We start from the raw sequence: 18888 nt of genomic DNA on the forward strand, positions 1-18888 counted from the left end.
CATAAGCCACAAATGAAGACATATGAAGGTAAGTGTATTATGTTAATAGTGTTGATCCCATTTTTCAAAGATGGTTTGTGGTCTACAAATTACAAATGTGTTTTATGTATACCACAAACTGATAAATGCAAAAAATTATTTTTATCAGGAAAATAGAAATGCCCATTTATTATGACTATTTGATTCTAAGGGATTAATATGAACAGATAACTTCTGATTAAAGAATTTGATTTATCTCCTGATCCGTCACTGCTTTTATTTCTTGAAGAAATTCATTTGACAGTTTCCACCAGAAAAAAAACAAAACAAAAAATAACCCATACACAATAACAAAATAAAACAAATTTTAGAAACTGCTGTGGGATAAGAAGCCTGATTTTGTTTGTGTTTTTGCATACAGAGTGATGTTTTTATGGGCAAAAGGTGGACAGCAACTCATATTCAGCCCCAAACATTTTTTCCCTGGTGATAAATTGAATAATTAATAAGACACTACCCTGTTAAATAAAAGACCTTCACATTTTATAAATTATGTTGTAGTTTCCCTCCTCTTCCCTTTCCTGCCCCTCCCAGCCTAGATTGTTGAAGAAAATCACCCAGCTTAAAAGCAGGTATTCTGATGCCTTTTGTGTAGCTAACACTCTTTCAACTTTATTTCATGCTTTCTTCAGTGAACCTAGAGCAGTTACTCCTTTAAAGAATTAAGTGAGGAATGGGCGTAAGTAAATTGCCAGGCTGTCATTTGGATCACTAACTCACATCAGCATTATAGTTTTTCAGGACCCTAAACTCTCGGAATTTCAGAGTGAGCACAATTGATTTGTACCCAGTTGACTGCAATTCTGATGGGTTATAACTGCTTCAGGGAATGGTAGGGACCACAGGAAATGAGAGGAAGCCAGCAAGCATGTGAATAACCTTTGCCCTCCCATCTCCTTACCCCATCATGCAAATTAACATATGACAAACCACATTATATAAACAATTAAACAGAGTCAAATGGGAAACAAAAGGAGCATTAAAAAGCTTCACAAATGGAAATTTGCCCATTAAGTAGTTATTTGATATTCAGAGTAGGCAAGCTGATTAGCTAGAGCCAGTTAGAATGTGACATTAATTACCAGCTTTACCTGCTAATGCCATACATCAACACCATTTTTAAATAAAGATACAAAGTATTGCTATAACAAGTCATATTATGGATATGTAACATTAATAGAAATGTCTACTTCCAATATATTATGATAACAATAGCTGGCAGCAATATTAATTAATAGTATCCAGTCAACCTGGATGCATTAAAATCACAGCATGCCCAGATTATATAGGCAGCTGTGGATCATATTCTAAAGGGTTGGCTGTGATTCCATCAGAGGCATAACTGACAAAAAACAATTCCTTTATGCCTGGCATGAAAAAAATTAATAATACTTTTTATCTAGTAGATAAAACTATACCTGTTTTCTGGAGATGAAACTGCAAGAAAAACTGTATTAGCTCTCTGGCTTTTCTATGCTGGAAAAAAATTTCTTCTCTCTTGGGGATTGAGACCCTTAGCTCTCAATAGGACAGAAGAGCTAAATATATTAAAAAAACCACATTGCAAAGTCATTTTCATTCTGTAGGGGCATGTTGATTTGGTGCATTCCTTAGGAGAACTTTAGTCTGTCACTGACAAATTGTTGCTTTTTTTAAGAATAAGTCTTTCATGATATCTGAGTCCCTAAAAGCTAGTTTCAATAATTGATCTCCTCTACTACACAAATACCATTCAGTGAACACATGTTCTTTTATGGACCAATTCTAACACTTTTACCACAGGGGCTATTGCCCTTGTGATATTTTGTTACATAAATACATATACTCTTATATTAGTACTTTGGCAGGTAAGTATTTATTTCCTTGAAATTAAAAAAGGAATTCTTTTCATTCTGTACAATCCAAATTTGCTGATATATATCCAAAGTTTTAATGAATAATTTAAAAACTAAAAGCTATAGGAAATAAAACTTAAAAATTTAATTATTTATTATTTTAAAAAAGAAATGCTAACTAGGTTAAATTATCTCAATATATTTAGAATGGATTATTAATATCCCTTCTCATTGCTGCTCATTTTCTGAATTCCTACATATTGATATGCATTGGTTTTATTGTCATTTACTTTGATATAAAGGTTTGAGAGGGAAAGAAGGCAAAATAAATTGCATTTATTCATGTTGACCTTACAGAATTTAGCATACCAAAAAAAGGAACTTGACCACTGAAAACAGAATTGTAGATTTGAAATACATATGAAGAGGTTATTATTATTACTTTTAATGTCATAGTATAATAAAATCAGTAATGGTGTTAATTGAATACACCTGGTGAGTCTCTTCAGCCTGCCCTGATTCTACAGAAAGAGAAACATTAAGCAGGAAAGTCTCATTGATTTAATCACAGCTTAAAAGATACACATAACTTGTGGTCCTTACCTTGTTTAAACTTCGTGCAGCACTATCTTTTCCACCTGGGGTCAAGTTCCGGAGTTGTACATCTAGGAGGCCTACCAGCTGGTCCATGGCTCGGACTGAGTAAGTGATGTCCCCAGCATTCAAATGATTTCTTGTCTGTTCAGCAAGCTCCCTAGCAATGTTAGCAGCTGTCTCTCCAGATTTCAACTACAATTTTGAAGACAAAAATAAAAAGGAAGAGATCTTATATTAATATGGCCTGTACAGGAATTCAAACTTATCTAATTCTATATCCAAGTATGCCTAGTTCCCAGAAAGCCAGTTTAGTGATACAGGTTCTATAGGCTTTGGATATTCAGGGAGGATGCAGACTGAATGTGTATTCCAACTTACATCCAAACAGAATGTGGGTGATATGTTAATTCACACTTACCTGGAATGTGGGTGATATGTTAATTCAAGCTTGCCTGGAATGTGAGCTGTATGTTAATTCAAGCCTATCTGGTACCCAAACAAACATTGAAAACTCTAAGAAACTAACAAAGAAAGTCCTTTTTGCATAAAAGCCCCGCTTAACTCTCTGCTCCTATATTCTCTGTATAAAAGGGACCTAGAAATTCTATTCAGGGCTTGGTTTTTTGGACAGAAGTCCACAGGGCCTGGCTGAATGTTAATAAATCTTCCTTCTCAGAGATTTCTCATGTCCTGGCCTTCAATATCATGATCACCTGACTTCTATCTGCCATAACATCTCTGGGAACTCTTCTGGGATTGCTGAGAAGGTCAGAGATGGCAACGTTGATTGCCTCTCTCAGATGCCTCAGACAAGGCTGGGAGGGCCCCAGTGAACCCCAGCCCTGGGATGTCTTTTAGTTCAGAAGAAGGTTGTGGGCTCTGCCAGAGCCCTCCTGGAGAAACCAGAGGCACTGGAGGGTTTGAAAGAGACACTGAGAATGAAGCAAGGAGCTCTGCTCACCAGATGGGCAAGACCCCTGGGAGCATAGTACAGGAAAAGTCTAATTCTGAAAAGTCAGGAGGGAGCCTGATCAGCTCTCCAAAAGACCCTAATACTCCTGAGGAGAAGGGAGGAAGCTGTCTTCTCTAGGCCTGAGAAAGGAAAGGAAGGAGGGTGGTTGTGGAGACTGAATGAGATGCAGAGATGCACTTCTGTGGGGCGAGTGCAGAGTCCCAATCCGTAGTTCTGTGGTCCCTCATCTGGTCAAGGGTGGTCTGGGGGACCTCCCTGCAAAGGAACCCTCTTCTGAGTCAGGGGTTTATACCAACCCGCTAAGGCTAAGAGGTGCTGCAAGTTCCCACGAGGAATGTGGCCAGAGACAGACAAAGCAAAAGGCTGAGTGAGTGTTGGGTAGGGCCAACACAGGGTGGAAATATGGGGAACAAAGTAGGACCTCATTAGGTTGTATGATGAAAAACTTTCCCTGAGCATTCCATAAAGTTCCAGCGAGGAAAGCTTAGAATGCTTTGTGAATTAGAATGGCCAACTTTTGGCATGGGCTGGCCCCAGTAGGGCACTTTGACCCCCAGATCATCTTTAAAGTTCACGACATGGTAACCAGAAAACCAGGGCTCCTTGTCCAGTTCCCATACATCAATGCATGGCAGGGCACTGTAAGTCAAAGCTTGCTCTGGTTAAGGAAATATACGACTAAAGAAGCCAGGTGTTGTCCAAGGAACCAGGCCAAACAAGCACCTTGCAAAGGATGCAGAGGAAGTGAGCCCCAAATCTAGTGCCGACCCAGCCATTCTAGAAGGGTCAAATGAAAATGACCTCCTGCCACCCTATGTGGTTGCTCCAACTGTGCCAGTACTGAGGAATGGGACGAGGCACCTTCTCCAAGCAGCACGACCTTGGCGTCCACGTTTCTACCAGCGCCTTCTCTGAGCCACATGACCTTGCCTTTCCCACAGCTGTTTTTTCCAAGCAATGCAGCCTTTTCACCCCTGCAGTGTCTATCTCTGCCAATCTCAGCCTCGAGCAGTGTAGTGCCCTGCTCCCAGGTACAAGTGCCAGTGATTAGTCAGGAAGAAGCCCTTGAAAGATGGCAACTCAGACCATGGGGAGCCCCAAGGACAGGTAGAACAGGGAGAAGGGCCACACTACAACTATCTCTTTGTGAAGCTCAAGCTCCAATTTATTACAATACTGATGGCCAGATCCAAGGAGGAAACCGAACATTCATGTACCAACCCTTCACTACTACCAATCTCTTTAACTGGAAAAGTCACACCCCACCAGAGTTGGAGAAGCCTCAGGCCATGACCGACCTCTTCCCGTCCATCATACAGACCCACAAACCCACCTGGGCTGGCCATAAACAATTCCTCATAACCTTACTCAACTTCGAGGAGAGGACGTGAATCACACAAGGGGCTCCAACCTGGCTCAAAGAGCACCCACCTGAGGGAACTCTGGACAGAGACCAGTATACACCCACACAGTTCCCAGACTAGGATCCCTAATGAGATCCCAATGACATAACCAGGCTCGACTGACAAGAAACTTTCCATAGAGCCTTGGTCAAAGGGTTCAGAGCTGGGAGTCAAAAGGCAGTAAACATGAAGAAGACCACCCAGGTCCTACAGGCTCTCAAAGAAAGTCCTGTTCAGTTCTATGAGAGTCTGTGCATGGCGTTTTGTGTATACATGCCCTTTAACCCAGATGCTCCTGAGCGCCAAACAATGGTCAATGCAGCTTTCATTGCCCAATCACAGGCTGACATCTGAAGAAAGCTACAGAAGTTAGACAGATTCACTGGTATGAACACTGCCCAGCTTATGGAGGTAGCCACCAAGATTTATGTCAACCACGATGTAGAAACCAGGTGAGAGGAAAACCAGAAATTAAAAAGAAAGCAGACCTTCTTGCAGCAGCAATAGTAGAAAGAAGCAATCCTGTGTCAAGGAAAGTAAACTGGGATGCCCCTGCCCCACAGAAGGGGGCCCACTCCTAGGGTAAAATCAGTGCACATACTGCAAGGAGGAAGGGCACTGGAAGCAGGAGTGCCCCAACAGGCCACTGGACCCTGTCACCCCTAAGAAAGCAGCCAAAACATTAGCCAGGAGAGCAAGCAGAGCATCGCACACTAAACCCTGGGTTTGTAAAAATTAGGAAGGAAAACCTGCAATTCAGCTCATCAGACTCACAGGAATAGAGAGCTCTGATAAGGACTATTAGGACAGACTGGGCTCCTATTTTTTCAGCTCCATGCAGTCTGTGGTCAGAATCCAAAATGGGGGCCGCACCATACATATGATGGTTGATACTGGGGCTCAACACTCTGTAATGACCAGGTCAGTCAGGCCATTATCAAAAAGATAAGCCACTATTGTAGGGGCAACTGGTAAAAGCACCCAGCAGACTTTCCTCCAAGCCAGGACCTGTAACATTGGGATAAAGAAGGCACTCATGAGTTCCTGTATCTCCCAGAATGCCCAGTCCCCCTCCTGGGTCAGGACCTGCTGTCTAAACTACAAGCTTAGATTGCCTTTGACACCACGGGGCAATCCACATTAACAATGGGACCACCAAAGCCTCCAAAAATAGTGCTAACCCTCCCTTTGCAGGAAGAATGGAGACTGTTCTGCCTCAGTGAAGCTGGCCAATCTATGGCCTCACAGCTCCCCTTTGAAGATGTGCCCGAAGTGTGGGCAGAAGGCAACTCAATGGGGATGGCACATGACATTCCTCCAGTTATTGCTGAAATAAAGCCCACAGCCAGCCCTGTGAGCATAAAGCAATATCCAGTTCCATGTGAAGTACATGAAAATGTCTGGTTAAATATTCAGAGATTGCCGAATTAAGGCATACTAAAGCCATACTAGTCTCCATGGAATACCCCACTCTTTCCAGTTAAAAAGCCTGATGGGGATTGCCGCCCATTCCAGAACTTGTGAGCAGTCAGCTCAGCAGTAGTGACCTTATACTTGGCAGTCCCCAGCCCTTACATTCTCCTCAGCTTGATACCCTCATCAGCAGTCTACTTTTCCTGCCTGGATCTTAAAGATGCCTTCTTCTGCATTTGAATAGCACCCTGGAGTCAACCAATTTTTGCCTTTATGTGGGATGATCCAAGCTCCAGCAAAGAGCAACAGCTAACCTGGACACAGCTCTCAGGGATTCAAAAATGCACTCACTGTTTTTGGACAAGTCCTGGCCAATGATCTCAAGTCCTTTAAACCAGAAAGACATCATTGTTTTCTCCTCCAATATGTAGATGACCTCATCCTCTGAAGTCCCACCTACCAAGACTGTGCTAGTGGAACTTATGCCCTTTTAAAACATCTGCAAAAAGAGGGTTATCAGGTGTCTAAAAAGAAAGCACAAACCTGCCTACCTCAGATCAAATATCTAGGTTATAAAATAGCACAGGGACTCTGTGAATTAGGACCTGCAAGAAAAGAAGCAATCTGTAGCCTCCCTGAGCCTAGCATTTGCTGAAAGTTGTGAGAATTCTTTGGAGTGGCTGGATTCTGCTGCATTTGGATCCCCAATTTTGGGGTCCTCACACACCCTTTGTATGAAGCCACAAAGGGGAGAGATCATGATCCCCTGCTCTGGGAGAGCCAACAGAAAGACACTTTCATGGCTCTCAAGCAGGCTCTGATGGAAGCACCAAGCCTCAGGTTTCCAGATGTAAACTGTTCTACCTCCATCTCCTTAATCCCCAGGTCATTGCAGTAGGAGTACTCACTCCTTACCTGGGTTCCTGGCAAAGACCTGTAGCCTATTTATCCAAGCAACTGGACACTGTAGCCCAGGATGGCCCTCATGCCTGCAAGCTGTAGCAGCTGCAGCAATGCTAACACTAGAAGCCATAAAATTAACTCTTGGGCAGTCTATGATTGTTCAGGGTCCACATGCAGTAGCCACAATCTTAGAAGCCAAAGGAACACACTGGCTTACTAATAGCTGCCCGGTTAAATATCAAACCCTATTATGTGAAAATCCATCCATCCAACTGGAACTCGTAAAAAAACCCTGAATCCTACTACCCTGCTACCCATCGAGCCAGGGGTTCCAACCCATAACTGCCTGGAGACATTGCAAGAGGTATATTTCAGCATGTCAGACCTCCAAGACCAGCCACTACCAAACCCCAACATGGAGTTCTTCAAGGATGGGAGTAGCTTTGTTAAGGACAGTAATTGGTGAGTGGGATACACTGTGGGGACCTCTGAAACCACGGTGGAGGCCCAGCATCTCCCAGAAAACACATCAGCACAAAAAGCCAAACTCTTTGCTTTCACCCAAGCCCTACAACTTGTGGCTGGGGCCAAGGTTAACATCTACATAGACTCCAAGTATGCCTTCCTTACCCTGCACATGCATGGAACCTTATACAAAAAAAAAAAAAGGACTCATTAACTTGGGAGGAAAGGACATTAAATATGGCACACAGATTCTAGAACTACTAGAAGCAATTTGGGAGTCCATCAAAGTGGGCCGTGATGCATAATTGGATGTGGCAAGCACCAATAAGCTGCAGGTTCACAGTTCCAGGATTTGTAAAGTTAATGTGAAGCATAGCAGCAATTGTCACAATGCACTGCGAGGGACACCAGACAAGCCACAGCCCTGTCACTCAAGGAAATTGGAGGGCAGACGCTGAAGCAAAAAGAGTGGCATGGGAGGGATCCCTATCTGAGGACCCGGTCACTGCCCTCATTACCCAACCTCTTAATTGTCAGAAACTCCAGTACACACTGCCTGCTCTCATCCCACAGCCTGTGAATCACTGAGAGCCACAATATACTCAAGCCAAGAGAGAGTGGATACTCTCTGAGAGCAGGACACAAGGAGCAAACAGGTGGTGGACATTGCCCAATCACAGAATAGTTGTGCCTCGAATATTAGTCACAACTGTAGTTCAGGACTACCATGAAAGCACACACTTGGGAAATACCCATCTTAAAGAAGCATTAGAAAGATTCTTCAACATCTCAAGTCTAGCCGCTATCACCTATGCGATATGTCAGAGGTGCATGGCATGTGCAAAGAATAACCCTCGCCAGGGACGCATAGGAGCCCCAGGAGTACAATGAACTGGCAATATATCTCCCGGAGATCTATTAGTTGATTTCACCAAAATTCCACAATCTGGAGGCAGCAAATACTTCCTATTCCTTGGTTTGTTCTTCTTCCAGCTGGGTGGAAGCCTTCCCCATTCATACCAAAAAGGCTGAGGAAGTGGCCAAAGCTCTGCTCAGGGAAATCATTCCTTGACATGGGCTACCCCTTTCAATTGGCTTCAACAATGGACCTGCCTTCATCTCTGAAATCACTCAAAAGATTGCCAGAACATTGCACATCTGATGGAAACTGCACACCGCTTACCATCCTCAAAGCTCAGGAAAAGTAGAGTGAATGAACCATACAATAAAGACTTATAATGCCAAGATTTGCCGAGAAACTGGGCTAACATGGACACAAGTACTCCCAGGTGCCCTCCTCTAAGTTTGAGCCAGCCCAAGCAGAAAGCTATGCCTAACCCCTTATAAAATACTCTTTGGGAGGCTCCCCACCTTAATTTGAGATACAGAAAGGGATCTCAGAGAAAGAGGAAACTTATCAATAGCTCAGCAAATGACTGGCTTAGGAAAAAACATACAAAACCTGCATCACTGGATCCAAGAAAGGGCCCCCATTAGCTTAATCAGCTCCATACACCCATACAAATTGGGAGATGCAGTCTGGGTCAAAGATTAGAAATCAGCTCCACTGACCCCTTGATGGCGAGGACCCTATCTTTTCATTTTATCCACCCCCACTGCAGTTAAAGTAGCTGAAATCACCCTGTGGATACACCATAACTGGGTCAAGCAGGCTGCCCCAGAGACCTGGACTTGTATTCTAGACACACAAAACTCAACCAGACTCTTCTTCTGAAAGTGCAAAATGCCAAGCCCTGCTCCAGTTACACCCTGGAAGCTGACTGGCCCATGCACGACCAAAGGTTGAGGATGGAACACGGAGCTCTGCTCCAATCACACTCCAGAAACAAATTGGTCTATGCATAGTTGAAGAGTAGGAATCTGATTTAATCCCAGATATAATGCTCCTTCAGTTATTTTCCCTACTCCTAGCCCTGACCCTCCCCTGGTCCCAGGTTGGCACCACAGAGTGTGAGCCATGTATCCAAGAAGTATGAATGGGGGCCCATGTCAATACCACATTAATATATCATAGCCATTACATCTACAAGGGCCATATAACCACCTGCCAGTTTCAGGGAATCTCCTATACTGTCTGTAATGTATCCAGTCAAATAACCTGCTATGACCCCAAGCCCCCAACAGTCTCCCATAAATGGGAAATAAGAGCATTTAATCAAGACAGGGAGCTACTTAACTCTACCCCAGTCACTAGCTGGAACCAAACAAGTGTCCTTCCTATTTGATCCATGTCAGGTCATAGACTCTGGGATACCATGGAACATCCACTGTGAAGGACTCAGCTGGGAGTAGGAATATACTCTTAACAATAAGTATTTGTGCACTCCAGAAATGAAAAGTGAGGCCCAAGGCAGGGGTTTCTGGTGCAAATACATAGGTGCATACTACTGCCCCTATTGGTCCTGTGTCACTTGAGCCACCTGGGGCACAGACACAACTAGACAGCCGTCCTCACCAAAGGAATGGCCCCAACTGTCCACGTGGTCAGTGTAACCCATCTTAAACCCTGAGTATGGCAGACCCAGGGAGTTCACATGGGCCTCCACATTGACGGTGAAGGAATTGACCCAGGAGCCTACATCTGGGCTGGGTATCAGGAACACCCACTCACAAGTAAAGCCCACTTTGTGTTCCACTCCTTCCATGAAGAAATGGAAAGACCCTTTTCCATTCTGCAAGTAGTAAAAAATCTCTTTATAAATCTAGCTAAGGTATTAGGGGCACCCTTAAAAGTCTCATGCTACGTATGTGGACGTACTAATAAGGGAGACCAATGGCCCTGGGAAACTAGAGAATTACAATTACAGCCAGCCATATAATGAAAACTGGTCTCCTGGTCATTCCCTGAGATAGTATAAGGCCCTTGTGAAATTCTGTCATAGGCAAATATTGTGCTTCAAGGGCATACCTAAATTCCTCTATATCTGTTAGAAATCTAACATGTATGGGGGGGAAGATTCCAAAATCACACCCCCAATACAACAGAGCCTTGGGGAACATGGAATGAATCTGACTCATTCTCATAAATTGTACTTTCCCCAAATTAATCATAGTGTGCAACTCCAGCCAAAGGGCCCTTTTACTGCCCCAAATGGTCTGTACTGGATTTGTTGGAAAGTCAAATTTCCAAGAACTTCCTCCAAATTGGTGTGGTACTTGTATGCTCAGTACAATAAAACCCTCCTTCTTCCTCATTCCCTTAGCAGAAGGGGAAGAGCTGAGCCAACCAGTTTATCAAAACATAAGAGAAAAAAGGGCTGTCATTACCTGGGGAAATGATGAATGGCCCCCTGAGCATATAGTCCAGTACTATGGGCCAGAAACTTGGGCAGAGGATGGCATGTGGGGTTATTGAACCCCTGTTTATATGCTAAACCAAACCATTGCCTTACAAGCCATGGTAGAAATAATAACTAATGAAACTGCCCATGTTCTAAACTTACTAGCCCAACAGCTAAATAAATTCAGAAAAGCAATCTATCAAACCTGTCTTGCCCTAGACAAGGCAGCTGGCAGCTGAAAGGGGAGTTTGCAGAAAGTTCAATCTCTCTAATTGCTGCCTTGAACTAGACAGTACTGGAAAGGTTATCGATGAAATTACAAACAAAATGGTAAAAATTGCTCATGTTCCAGTACAAACCTGGAATGGTTGGAATTTAAGTAATCCCTTTGGAAACTGGCAGTTAATAGCAGACAATTTCAAATTTCTGGTGGGAATAATTGCCTTCCTTGTAGGAGGATGCACCATACTTCCTTGCCTCTTCCCTTTCATTGTAAGTAGGATACACACCCTAATAAATGGTATACTAAAAAACACAGACAGCTGCCCATCTCATGGCCCTATATACATACCAGTCAGTCCAGAGAGACTCTGACAATAGTGATGCTGAAGCTTAACAACCTCAATTAATCATGCATCAAAGGGGGGAAGTAATATGGCTTGTGCATGAATTCAAGCTTACCTAATTCTATATACAAGTATGCCTAGTTCCCAGAAAGCCATTTAGTGATATGGGCTCTATAGGCTTTGGATATTCAGGGAGGATGCAAACTGAATGTGTATTTGAACTTACATCCAGATGGAATGTGGGCGATATATTAATTCACGCTTACCTAGAATGTGGGCTATATGTTAATTCAAGCTTGCCTGGAATGTGAGCGGTTTGTTAATTCAAGCCTACCTGGTACCTAAACAAACACTTAAAAGTCAAGAAACTAACAAAGAAATTCCTTTTCGCATAAAAGCACTGCTTAAGTCCCTGCTCCTATATCCTCTGTGTAAAGGGGACCTATAAATCCTATTCAGGGCTTGGATTTTTGGACAGAAGTCCACTGGATCCAGCCAGCTGTTAATAAATCTTCCTTCTCAGAGATTTCTCACATCCTGGCCTTCAACACCGAATCACCCAACTTCTCTCTGCCGTAACAATATTAATAATTTTGTGTCTCCTTTGACTATTGTTTTTGTGTTCAAATTATAATCATCAAAGCAAGAAATAGTTCTTAAACTCCATCTTCATCTGGAATATACTTCCCAATTTTTCCTGCTAAAGCATCTTTCTTTTCAATATCTTTTACTTCAAGCTTACATGAAGCTCCTCCTGTGATTCCTACTTCTGAAACTTATTCTTACTTTAATAATAATTTAGGTGCTTAAATCTAAAGTTTGTCTGATTCTCTGACTTTCTAAATCTCTGTGCCTTTCTAAGCTGGACTTTGGTGAGTATGTGTTGTGAATGCCCAACCATATTCTAAGTTTGCTGAGGTAAGTAGAAATTTTCCATTGTGTCCAGTTTAGCACTTACTTCACAATTAGACTCACTGGCTACAAAACTCTGAAGTTTTCACCCTAAATAAAATCTCTGCTTTTCAAAGTGGATTTCATCTTCCTACGAACATAAAGAGAAGATTTTGCTCTCAAAGCACTTTAGAGCAAACTATGGCTTAGTTTCTAGCATTTTCCTTTTCTGAAACTACAGTCTGATTTTTAAAGCATTTTCTGCAAAAATATATCTAATTTTCAACACTCCAAAGAAGTTCAAAGAGATAAAGACCAATACCCCATGATCACTTGAGCAAATTTGATAGCCCTGAGAAATAAGAGAGGAGTATATATTAATTTATAAGAAAGGTTAAAAGAAAATGTGGTATTCATGAACTCATGGTAAGAAAAATGTAATTTTTTCATGTTATCATGTTTTGTATATTTTTAAACTAATAAAACATAACTGTAACATGTTTAAGCAATATACATATGTGCAACATAACATAATAAATGTCTCTTGTTTTGCTTCTATATTTTCATTTCTCTGATATAATGATTGTTAATGGTTTAGTATGTATATTTCCAAACTTCAACTTGCACTTATTAGTCTCTAAACATATAACAGTGTGATTATTTAAGAAATTGTTTTGTTTTCATTTCTTAAGGCTACCCAACATAGAACTTAGGATCACAAAATGAAGGCGACCAACTTTGTAATGCTATCTACATAATGATATTCAGAAAGCTAGAAGGTATATAACTGAAAATCTCAGTTAAAAGGCTTATTAATATCTACTCAGTGATGTTTAATAAATAGTTGTATTAAGGTTGAATGTTAAAGAAACAAATGAATAATTCAGAATGTTTAGAACACCTAATTTGTTTAAAACTGTGTTGTCAAATGTATAGTAGCATCAAATTTAAAAAGTTTGGTAACAAATGCTGGCAAGGGGTGTGGAAATGGGATATCAGGCTGATAAAGTATTGGTGGAAGCATATATTTGTGTAGCTCCTATGGAGAGCAAATTATCAGTGTCCATTAAGTTTTGGAATGTGAAAACCTTATAAGTGAGATAGATATCATAGCTATCAACCCTACAAAATAACCACAGAGATGTCAAATAGAGATATTCAAAGATGTTCATTCCAGCTGCTTTATGATGGAAAACAAAATGGGTTATGGCTATATAAAAACGTTAATGTCTAAATTTCCATGGAATATTGTGCAATAGTTTAAAATTATGTAGCAGAACTATACTGTTAAATCTTCAAGATGTATTGTTGAGTTAAAAGAAATGCAGGTACAAAGATAAGTATATATACATATATATTAGCATGGTATTTACAGAATTTAAACACACTATTTAAATAGCTTATAAATATGCTACTTATAAAAAATAAATATACATAATATTTGTTTTAATTATGTATGTGTTCATGTATATATATATATATTTTTTAAGGATTTATTTTTTATTTATTTCTCTCCCCTTTCCCACCCCCAGCTGTCTGCTCTCCGTGTCCATTCACTGTGTGTTCTTCTGTGACCGCTTCTATCCTTATCAGCGGCACTGGGAATCTGTGTTTCTTTTTGTCGTGTCATCTTGTTGTGTCAGCTCTCCATGTGTGCATCACCATTCTTGGGCAGGCTGCACTTTCTTTCCCATTGGGCGGCTCTCCTTATCGGGGCGCACTTCTTGTGCGTGGGGCTCCCTTATGCGGGGGACACCCCTGCGTGGCAGGGCACTCCTTGTGCACATCAGCACTGCGCATGGGCCAGCTCCACATGGGTCAAGGAGGCCCCGGGTTTGAACCGCAGACCTCCCATGTGGTAGGCGGACGCCCTATCCACTGGGCCAAGTCTGCTTCCCTGTATATATATTTAAATGCATAGAACAAATTACCTATTAATTAGTGTTTTTTTTTAATTCCTTAAAAAAATATAATGCCCACACTAAGTCTAGTAAATCTGTGAAATACAGTTTGAGTCTATATATCTAAGATAACTGTAAGACCCAAATGAAATACATCATAGGTTTCAAGGATAAGACATAACAAATTCAGTGTAGATCAAAGTACCTTTCATGGTTCACTGGTGAGTCATAAAGGTATTTTTAAGTCACAAAGTGACATGAATGTGATTATAATCTATGTAACAGAGTTAAGAATTAAATGATTATAGACTACTGAATCATTATAGATAGATGTTTTTTATTCTCCAGCATATTATAGAATACTGAAAAGTTAAAATTGAAATTACTGAAACTGATTATTCCAGACTGCTCTTACCTTTATCGTTATTTCTACTGAAATTTTATCTACTCCACTTTCCTGTTCAAAATCCATAAAAAAACTTTGTAACTCACCCCCCTTTTCTACCCTTTATCACCAGATGCCTTGAACCTGAGCCAGCCCCACCTCAATTTTCATTAGCAAAAACCTCCTAAACTTGGATATTATAAAACTATCAGAATTACCACAGTTCAGGAAGACAGACCAACAGACCATCTGAGATATTTGTTATGTAGTAAACAATTAAATTCTTTCTCTCTTTGAATCCCTGGTGTCTGAGGAATTGGTCTTTAAAGTGCATTGGGCAAGAACCCACTTTTGCTCAGTATCTACACATTTTAATTTTTACTTTCAATTGGGTAGTTAGGAAAATCAATGGCTAAAATTCAGTATTCATTAATTAAATTAATAAAATGCTAGTATTTATGAAGAATTAATACTCAATATTCTATCAAGAATTAAGTTTGTACTTCTTTGTAACCTTGCTAAACTTGTACTGTGCATATGAATATCTGGATTGCTAAAGTTCTAAAAATTTTGCAAAGGGAATTCTTTCAATCAATTTCCGATTCAAAATACATTTTTTTTTTTTTTGTAGTTTCAAGCTCTGCTATTCTTCTTTCTTTAAAAAAAAAAAAAATTTAAACTTTTCTTCTTTTTTTTTTGAGGTACCGGGGCCAGGAATTGAACCTGGGACCTTGTATATGGGAAGCCAGTGCTCAACCACTGAGCCAGATTGGCTCCCCAATATGCCTGAGTTTTGATGGCAAAAATTTATAGCTTTCCAAACTGTCCTTAAAAACTTGCTCTTCTTATAATAATAAATATATTTGTAGAATGCTATTGTGTAATTTTGTTGATCGTTGTGTTCTTATGTAACTGTTTTACCATTATTATTATTGTTTCCTTCTATTTCCTTGTTACCACCTTATACTTTATCTATTAGAAAAAGTTAGGATAGGTGGAATTGAAGGAAATCCCGCAGATGTTCCTCTAGGTTCTTGCCCAGAGCAGATGAATTGGAGTCCACATCTGGGGGGTCATGAGAGAAAGCAGGTTTATTAATGCTGGCAGAAGGACAGGAGATGGGGTGTCTCAATCCGTCTTCCCTGAACCAGGGGAGCAGGAGTTTTTATGGATTCAAACAGGGCAGAGTAGAGTGGGTAATATCACAATGGTAAGTATGCACAAGAGTGAGCCTAACTCTTAAATAACTATACACAAAGGTAAGTTCAGTTTAGAATTATCATTTCAATAGTAAGTATACACAATGGTGAGGCTAGTCTAGAGTAACCATGAACAGGGGTGACAGCTGTGTAGAATGGCCATCACAATAGCAGGCCTAGAACAAATCTAGCTAGTTTTAGCAATTTCAGATAATTTCCTTTCACTATTTTATACTATAAAGGCATCTATCTAATGATTTTGTAACCAAAATTGTTAATTCTTAACTTTCAGTTACAGTTTCATGCTTCATTTTCAATTCAAAACAAATTGGGCACTTCTGTTTAATGACTAAGCAACTAAAACTATTTTATTTTTGTTATCTCTGCGCCTCTTTTTTTGCACTCTTTTTTTTTTAAAGATTTATTTATTTATTTATTTCTCTTCCCTCCCTCCCATCCTGGCTGCCTGTTCTCTGTGTCTATCTGCTGCGTCTTCTTTGTCCCTTTGTTGTTGTCAGTGGCACGGGAATCTATGTTTCTTTTTGTTGCATCATCTTGTTGTGTCAGCTCTCCGTGTGTGTGGCGCTATTCCTGAGAGGCTGCACTTTCTTTCACACTGGGTGGCTCTCCTTATGGGGCGCACTCCTTGCGCGTGGGGCTTCCCTACATGGGGGACACCCCTGTGTGACAGGGCACTCCTTGCGCGCATCAGCACTGCGCATGGGCCAGCTCCACATGGGTCAAGGAGGCCCAGGGTTTGAACTGCGGACCTCCCATGTGGCAGACGGACGCCCTAACCGCTGGGCCAAGTCCACTGCCTCTTGCACTCTTTTGCTCACTTTTTCTACATTTTCTCCCAATTGTCTGTTTCTGACAGCCAGTTTCTCTTTTCTCCTCTATCTTTTCACACTTGCTGTCTCTCACTTTTTTCCAAGTCAGTTTCTTTTATCTCATTTTCTCTCCATCTCTGTTTTTCATTCATTGTCGATTCTCCACTCTCATTTCTATTTCTCCCTCCATTTCTCACAGCTGACCTATCCATCTTTTTCCGTCGATGTCTTTTTCTCTCACCGTCAGCCTCTCAGCCTGCTTTACCTGGGTCATTCCTCCCGCTGTTTCCTTTCCCTCACCGTGTCTCGCTCTCCTTCTCTCCGGGTCCCTATCTTTCGCCATTCTCCTTTCCCATCTCTCACGGGCTCTCTCCTCACTTTTCTCCCTGTGGCTTGCTTTTATTTCCCTCCAGTGCTGTTTCTGTTCCTCTCTCTTCCCCTTGTCTCTCCCTTTCCCACTCCTGCTGAGTCTCACCACCTTTCTTTCTCACTCCTCCCACCTGTCTCCCTCAGCCTGTCTCCCTCACTGGCTTTTACTCCTTCTCCAGGTGCTGCCATTTCTGCACCCACTGTCTGCATCCCTCAGTCTCCTCCTCCTATTTCGCCCTGCATTTCTCACTGCCTCTCCTTTCTCGGGTCTCTGCCTACCCCTCTGCCTGCCTCTATATTAATGTTAGGTTATGGAGGATAGGACTACTTCCATCAAGACGCTGTGTTTGCAGAAACCAAAGTGAGGCAGGTTAGTATAGTGAAAGGGAGAAGGTGGCTGGCCCGGCATACAGCATGCCCAGACAGACAACATGGCTTACAGGACACATGGCTGTTAAGACCCACCCAGAAATCTCTTGAGAAGAAGGTGGCTGTAAAGACCCTGAGAGACCCTTTCCATGAGATCCTGTTTAGAAAAACAAGACCTGTTGGCCCCATGAGATCCTTTTGGATCAAGGGAAAGCCCTGGATACCCTCAAAAGGCCTCACTTTGGCCCCTGAGAACTGACAGGTGGGCAACCAATCAGAACAGCAAACAGCTGGGGCCCCACCCCAACATTATGAAAGGGGAGGAAGAAAGACTTTAAAAACCCCTGACCTCGGGCCCCACACGTGTGTTATTCTGCAGTATACCCATGGTCTATGCCTCAGACATATACTTCTGATATTCTTTTTCTTAATAAAGTCTTTGCTCCTTCCCTACCCTATGGCAGGCCTTTAAACTCTTTTATGTGACATAAGCCAAGAACCTAGAAGCCCAGAAACCAGAGCCATCCACTAACAAAAGTGAGGCCGGACTCAAATTGCTGTCGTTTAGAACTCTGGGGTCTTTTGATTCACTTAAATGGATTATGGTAGAGAGAGTTTTACCTCTGCTGAACTAGGCAATATGTTTTCTTTGTAAACACGGCATCTTCAAAATTAAAGATGCAAGTACTGACTTGCATATTATCTATCAGTGAACATTATGAAAAGCAAAATTATTAATTATAAACAGAAAAAATAAGAAATAAAAACAATGGGCTTTTCACATTTCAAATACATTTTGTTTTTGCTGTATGGTTGTAAAAGCATTTTGTTTAGTATTAATTATCATAAGATGAAAAAGGCCTATATAATTTTCTTATATAAAAATTTAAAGTTTTTCTTTATGCATAGCACTGAAAAATTGAAAACATGGATGACATTTTCAAAATTATCAGTTCTCAACATAAAAGATGATGAGATACTCAACTGTCACTTTATGTATAAATAGCAGTTTCAAAAACCAGTGAGTCAAAAATGAAAGTTGCTAATGGATTATCTAAAAAGTATTACTACATTTTAGCATTAAATAAATGTTATTTATAAAAAGTAAATCTAATTAACACCACATTATCAACAATATACATTTTCATCTGGCTATATTATGTATATGTTCATAAATCATGAGATCGTACTTGATTAAAAGTAAACCTGAGCAGAGATGCAAACATATATACCCAACTCAGATATTCCAACCATGAAGTGATTTAAAAGTATCCCTTAAAACTTTACAGAAAGTTGTATGGAAAAAAATGAAGTACACATAAGTTATAAAATGTTTGTAATAAAAAATGAAAAAATTGGTATAAATAATTATTCTTTCTGTTCCTCTTCTTATCTTAATATTTAGTAAATCATAGCACAAGACACTCATTCATCCAACAATCAAAAAT

The 18888-nt window shown here is 40.9% G+C and overlaps 1 protein-coding gene across 50 annotated transcripts in view; it reads right to left on the reverse strand.

Moving 5' to 3' along the window:
• ADGRL3 (adhesion G protein-coupled receptor L3) overlaps window positions 1-18888 on the reverse strand; it is an 845015-nt gene that overhangs the window by 160483 nt on the left and 665644 nt on the right. For all 50 annotated transcript variants that reach the window (XM_058297941.1, XM_071216369.1, XM_058297901.1 and 47 more), the window contains one exon: window positions 2478-2663. In XM_058297941.1, coding sequence (XP_058153924.1) covers window positions 2478-2663 — 186 coding nt within the window. The remainder of the gene's footprint in view (window positions 1-2477; window positions 2664-18888) is intronic.

Source organism: Dasypus novemcinctus, chromosome 1 (genome assembly GCF_030445035.2).
Source record: "Dasypus novemcinctus isolate mDasNov1 chromosome 1, mDasNov1.1.hap2, whole genome shotgun sequence".
NCBI lineage: Eukaryota > Metazoa > Chordata > Mammalia > Cingulata > Dasypodidae > Dasypus > Dasypus novemcinctus.